The following is a 6,989-nucleotide window of genomic DNA, read 5'->3' on the forward strand; positions in this document are numbered from 1 at the left end:
CGACGCAAACCTCTATCTCACACACATTAATAATGAAGAAGACCCAATACCCATCTGCCCCGGTATGTTCTTGGACTTTGTGCACCCCGCAGGTGAGGTGCACATGAGGACTCCGGTGAATGGGCTGCCTGCCCCGGTTAGTTCATGCATCATATGGTCTGATGACGGGGTGCTGAATAGTTGGGCATTAGGGCAAGACAACCCGAGCACTCAGTGCATTGTTGGCGATGTCCCTGAGATCTGGGATGGTACGTATTGATTGCGGTACTGATTTTTGTGTTGCTGATAGGTCGTACAGGTGACGAATCTGACCACGATGGGCCATATAATGGTGTTGAGACTGGGATGCTGAACTGGCACGACTTCGCCTGAAGACACGCCTTCTATTTTGTATATCAGTTGGATTCTCCGCATGGTACTTTTCTCTGGTGTTCGGACTCCATTGGTTTATTAGGATGGGATATCTATCTATATATATTGAAACTGCACTCGATGCGATCTCATCTGCCACCATGCAATTAGCAATTCGACCAGGATGAAATGAGCCGATTCCACACCATGTCAAGGGCTCCCGGAAAGCGCGCATATGCATGAACAATACACAACTGATTGTGCGATCACCTGAATGGCACTGGATCGATCTAACGTTTGTTACTGCTCCCATTCCTGAGAACTACTGCGTCAAAAAAGGAATAACAGCGATGCAATACACTTGTTGCGCGTATAATGCTGAAGCTGTCGTCACCCTACCGCCGAAAATCGAGGACTCCAGGGGACAGTTCGACCGTGCAAAAAATACCTTCAGCTTCTCATGAGGCCACGTCATCTCTGCGGAGCAAGCCTCAAGGTTGCGTAAATTCGGGAGTGCGAGTGCATTGAAAAGAAGGCTTCACATGTTGATCATGACATTTGAGCACGTGAGTTCCAACGAGGGGACGTCCCCACGACCGCCTGGGCCATGGGGCTTAGCAGAAAGCTTCCCACTTTAAGTCGCTGCTGTGAATGCTCAGACACTCTACAGCATAAACTGGGCATATCCACGATAACTTCCCTCCATCGTTTAGTCACCATATCCTGGTCAACGGCATGGGGAATTGTAGATTTGGGGGGGGGGGGGGAACAACCTATTGAATGGCGGTATAGTGCGCATGAGAATATAGGATAAGAGTTCAATTGGTAAGTACCGGAAAGCCAGTCTAAAACCCTCGTGTGAGGTCATGGGGTGGTTAACCTCGTCTTGCTTGCTGACGAGGTGTTGGCGGTCGGTGACGACAGCGCTAACGTTCTGATCTGTGCGCATAACAGAATGGTTTGTATTAGAAGATGTAGAGTGCAGCGTTTCAAGGTCGTCTGACATCTGGTAACCGTCAATATGGGCATCAGCCTATATGCCAGATTCCAGAATAGACATGTGATTGACTGTGACTGTGCCGGATGCTGTAGCAAATTATTAGTGTATCTACCGAGGCGAGATATAATGACTCAGCGCTCACGATGATAGCACAGCCAGGTAGTTTCAGACCTAACTTAGCAGGATGAGTTGCAAAGGGAGAAGCTAGCTTTGAAGGTCGTGTCACGATCTGAATCACGTGCCCTGTGATTGGCCCGAAGTTTGAACTTTGAGTTATCTACCGTACGGTAAGAGAACAACAATATTCCTCGATCCAAAATGACATCCATCGTCAAATTATTTGTCGTATCCCCAGATACTCGTTCCGAGCGTCGTTTCGATCTCCATATTACCATCGAGCACCTCAAGGTTGCGTAGTCCATCTACCATACACATCTTGCAGGACACTAAATGACAACCCCGCATATCGTCGTGACTCGTGCACACAATCTAATGATTAGGCGAAACTAGAGCTCATCACAGGCATCCCCGTTCAGAATCAGAAAATATCGCTGCACAATGGCGATGTCGATTCGCAAGTCGTCGCACAGCTGGATGATGATGCCAAGCCGCTTGGGTACTATAGCGTTCGGGATTTCCAGACAATCAAGGTATTTTCCGTTTAAATTTTGACAAAAGCAATCGTTTATGCACATGTTGGCATCCTTTGTTGTAGCTCGTAGATACGAACCCTTCGACATCGTTTACGGGTCAGCTCTCCGATGTATCACAAGTAGAGAAGTTCGAGCTCAGCGACGACGCATACGCACAACGAACCGGTGATCAATCAGTCATCCCTTATTCTTTATCACCATCTCTGATTCTCTTTATTCCAAAGACTCCGTGCTAGCTTACAAGCAAAGACATAAAGTAGGGCGCTTTGCCCCCCCTTCAACAGAACCTACTCCTGAGCCTGCGGTAAACATCCCCATCGGATCACGTTGCGAAGTGGAATCCACAGAACCGGGCTTGAAAAAGCGTGGTGCAGTTCGGTTTGTTGGTTATACTGAGTTTGCTGCTGGGCTTTGGGTCGGTGTTGAGTATGATGAGCCGATGGGCAAGAATGATGGCTCGTGAGTTTGAAACCTCGTATTATTTGACGATGTTCATTTGGGTATCTAGCCTCAAAGGAGTGCAGTATTTTACATGTCGCCCGAACTACGGGGTGTTCGTGCGCCCTGCAAAAGTCACAGTCGGTGACTTCCCTGTGGAAGAGATCGATTTTGATGACGAAGAAATTTGATTGGGTGTCGACGTACTTGTTGAAATATATCCGCCAAGGATTCACAGTTGATAGAGACCCGGGATGAGGACTTCAATGTGTATTGAAACCTTCATCCCTACCCCGATGCCTCGAACCGGACAGCCTTGGCAGTAAAATGCACTGACTGCGGTTCATGGGGCCCTATTTACTCTAACAATACAATTGCTGTTCGACGTAGCTAGCCGGTCATCACGTTGGTAGAATCCAATTTTGTCTGTCCATTTTAATCAACGATACTGAGCTCCCTCAAGCGTGTCTTTGCAAATTCATCCTTATAAGTGTTCCATATCCTGCATTGACCACAACTAAGCTCGACACGGACAACGAAGGGGCCAGAATACCCACCTGGTCAATTCCTCGATATACATCCGTTGCACTCTTTCGACCTCCTCCAACGGCGGTTTTTCGCAGCGTTGAACATGAATCGGTCGGCCGACTGCTCAGAAGTGAGAACACCCAGCAAGCTCCCATGTTAGAAATAGCACTGACTGACTGACACAATCCGTCGTCGGTACGGCATCAGGCCCAAGTTATCTACAGCATAGATGAAGGGAAGGTCACCAGTCGAGTAAGCTTGTAACTCACAATTCAGCAGACCACGTCCATGGAAAAGCGGAAGGGTGAACCCAAACATACTCTGGAATTTCTTCTGCAGAACATATATCGTGGTGCCCTTCTCATTTGGCATTTGATTGTATATCTGACGAATAAACGCTGTCGACGATACACAGGAACGAAAGAGTGCGTCACTTACATCATTCTCGCCGAAAGAGAACACAGGTACAAGGTCCGCTCTGAAGAAATGCATCGATGACATTTTATATGAAACCTTGTATCAACTCACCCATGCTGGATCGCGATCTTGATAAAACCTAATCTACAGTCCATGTGTCATGTGCCTGTTCGTAATGTTCCGGTATAGGAGCCTACCTGCGCTTCAATGTTAGATCGGCCGTACCAGGTCTTGCGCTCAAACTCTCTGCAGCGCCTCCGACTACGATAGTTATTGCCTGACCTGGGCCGCTGGAAAGAATGTTGGAGCAAGACTCTCGCGAGACGCTACTTATCCCAAGAGCCATGATAACTTCGCGATATAAAGGAATGTGAAAGTTATTATTGAGGGTGAGTAAGTGTGGTTTAATACCGGGGAAAGCTTTGGAGAAGCCGGTGGCTGATAGGAGATATCTGAGACATTGTTGTTGTGGGGAAAGTGAAACACTCGCCTTCGGTAGCGAAGGTGGCGAGTGCGCCCCTGGTGGATTGGTAAGAAGTATGCAAGGATACAGAGGAAATGTCGTCTTACATCCCAATTATGCCTGTTTAAATCACAAAATGAGTGATGCTTAGAACTGAAACGAAACGAAACTACCGTGAGGATGGTACCCGAACACGTATGGGCGGTCAGCGGGTAGGTCGCACTCCTGCATTGACCAAATGGTTGAACATTCCTGACGCAAAGTAGCTCAAATTACTGCCGCACCTTCAGGAGCCTGGATGGTCACGTAAACGGTTGTATCCATAAAACACGAAGACCACACTTACGACGCAGGGTAATATTCTGCAAAATACTGCCAGATCTTCAAGGACCGGAACCATGGAGTGAGCTTGTTTCCGTATGCTGGGCTCTTGTCTATGCAGAAAATCCAGATGAGGTACATGACCAAGAACGGCCATAGCGCCGGTATGGAGCTTTGGCGCGTTGGTTTTAACGAATAAACGGTATGTTGGAAAATAACCGCACGTACCAGAGCACTAGGAACACAAAGCAGGACATCACTAACAACACCGACCACACGGCAACGACCATCATCTGCAGTCTCCTCTTCCGCGGTATCTTGGTTGGCACAAAGCTGGATAGCACAGAAAGCGCAATTTAAGTCGTGGAATAATCAGCCAGTGGCATAAACAAGCTATCTGATACGCACTCGATGCTAGCATGAAGGGCAGCCACAGGACGCAATGGTGCGCCGGTTAACTTCGTCAATCGCCCTCTAAGTGAAGATGCGGAAATAGTTCTTGAGAGGGCTGTCAGATCATGGCCTTTGTCCATCCCTGCTAGTCCAATATTTATTGGGCTCTGTGTTCAGCTGGCGGCTGAATCTGTGTCTTGTCCTCTAGTCAACTCGAAATGGGATGCGTTGCTTCTCTTCCTTGTTCACGTGACCAGATTGACCAATTACTACTTCCGTGCGATACGCACGACAATATATGGTACCCGAGCATCCCTATGGTGATCAGCTGGTCCTTGTAGTCATTTAATATTTAACATCGGACAGTCAGCTCATCGTATCAAGACACCAACAGCCAACCACTCGCTGCTCAGTACTCCGAGTCAGTACTCGGTTCCTGCGCACTTGCCAAAGCACCTGAGTTTGTGCGTAAACGCTCAATGGCGAGTAATTAGGTCAGAAAAGTGGGTGTTCTAGGCTCGAACAACGTGAGTGACGGGTAGTAACTAATTGCATCAAAAATAAATTGCGTATTTTTCTGGTGCCATCTTCAAGATGTTGACCAGAGCACTGGACCTTGACTCGAACGTTTGAACCGTTAGCTTGAAGCTTGAATCACTATACTCCGATGATACCGAGTCGACCGGCCACAGAGCGGAGCGCCAGCTTATCCGAAGGAGTTGGACCGGCTGTCTCGCTCATAAAATTGCCAACTGAACTCTTATCCGACATTTTGATCTACACTCTTCCGCCATTCGATAAGTTATCGCAACCATAAGGCATAAGCTACAATATCCCATCCCATCGACCTGGATATACAGACTATGGAAGGTGTATGGACACGCGAAGTTTGTGGTGCAGACTGTTTGTATCTGTGAGCTTCCGCCGCAGGGACTAGCGGTACTAGCGGGACCCTTTCTGCTACAATTGGCTCGAGCGATGTCGTTGGCACTCAAGAGCCAAGACCAAGCCGGGTCAAACCTGCTGCCAGGCACGGCAAGCAAAGCATGGGATGTTCGACCTGTTGCAAGATGAAAACAGCGCCTCTCGGCATGATGATAGGATATAGATGCACATGCTCCAAGATGACATCAAAATTTCATATTCATCGTCGCCACAACAAGGCGATTGTCCAAGCAAGATACCAAGAGCCCACCAATACACGGCGCGACCCAGGTACTGTTGCTCAAGTAGAATCTGCATCGACATCAGTTCGGCCCTCGCAACAAGGTAAGGCAGCGGGTACCTCAGGAGCCATAAAATCGTTCTAGGGATATGCTAGTCGTCAAAGCATAAGCATACAACATCTTCCTTTTACTGTGTATAGTCAGCAACCTCGACGTGTCCGCCCTAAGCACCAGGCTTTGTTGACATTGAAGGAACGGATGAGATGTGGATCGGATGCGAAGTCGCGGAGTGGGATAGGTATGTGCTTCACGATGTATTCGTTAACGGCATCGATGTTGCATTTCAGCTGTGGATCGATATGTAGGGTATCGCCGTCTATCTTGTCCCGCGAAAATAGCATCCAAAGTCTGTATGCATGGTACGATGCATATGTCAAAGAGCTGTATTGAAACAAAAGATAATTCACGTGCAAGGTGTTGGCTGCATGTAGCGGAAATCAGAACTCACACACATGCAGGTGTTGAAAGTGAACGTGAAAACTCAAGTTGTATTGGATGAGTTATGACTGCAATAAGGATCGAATACAGCTCAGTTGTGTGCAGTGAGGCGTTGGCTACTGTTAAAAGCCATATGTAACTTGATGTAAGATGAAGCAGAAATTTAATTGGCAGACAACGAACGGCATGTTGAACGTTTCACGTTTTATGTAACATGAGCGGATGCGAGGTCCAGCGGGTTGCATTGACTCATATCGAAGGCGCACGGTCCTGTCAGCCTCGTGGTTGAATTATTTCATAGCTAATCACCTAGAGAAGTTTGAAGAATCCAATACGTGACATACTGTGAACTCGCATGGATCACATTGACTCAACAACACGAAGTTGACCGGGAAGTCACGGCGTTGGGCAGGAAAGGACCTGAAGGGAAAGCAGAGGTGCTGTGATCGACCAGCAGGAAAAGCCTATGTAAGAGAAGTGATGAATCTAGATTCTGGAGGGTGCTAAAACTTTCATGGCAGAGTGGAATTGTACCAGATATCCTTGTGATGAGGTTGATGCAGTTCGATTCGCATATTTACGATACCGGGAAAGTGAGGTGAAGCGTTCGCATTATATTATTGAGACGGGGAACTCGGTAGTAGGCATGTTGTTGGAGCAAAGCTGTTCCAAAAGTAAAATATACTAATCGGCCTCCAGCAGACGCAGCGAAGGGAGAACCATGCAAGATACACGCGCAGGTGGACGCGACTCCTAGGTCG

General features: G+C 47.8%; 1 protein-coding gene across 1 annotated transcript; it reads left to right on the forward strand.

Moving 5' to 3' along the window:
* Positions 1-32: 32 nt before the first annotated feature.
* On the forward strand, positions 33-372 carry BJ212DRAFT_1489209 (uncharacterized protein; the record flags this gene model as incomplete). The annotated part of the gene is made up of 4 exons (XM_041341404.1): positions 33-62; positions 109-136; positions 192-248; positions 299-372. 4 exons carry the CDS (start codon positions 33-35, stop codon positions 370-372), a joined length of 189 nt encoding a protein of 62 aa, XP_041185398.1.
* Positions 373-6,989: the final 6,617 nt, after the last annotated feature.

Source organism: Suillus subaureus (genome assembly GCF_016647635.1).
Source record: "Suillus subaureus strain MN1 chromosome Unknown BJ212scaffold_243, whole genome shotgun sequence".
NCBI lineage: Eukaryota > Fungi > Basidiomycota > Agaricomycetes > Boletales > Suillaceae > Suillus > Suillus subaureus.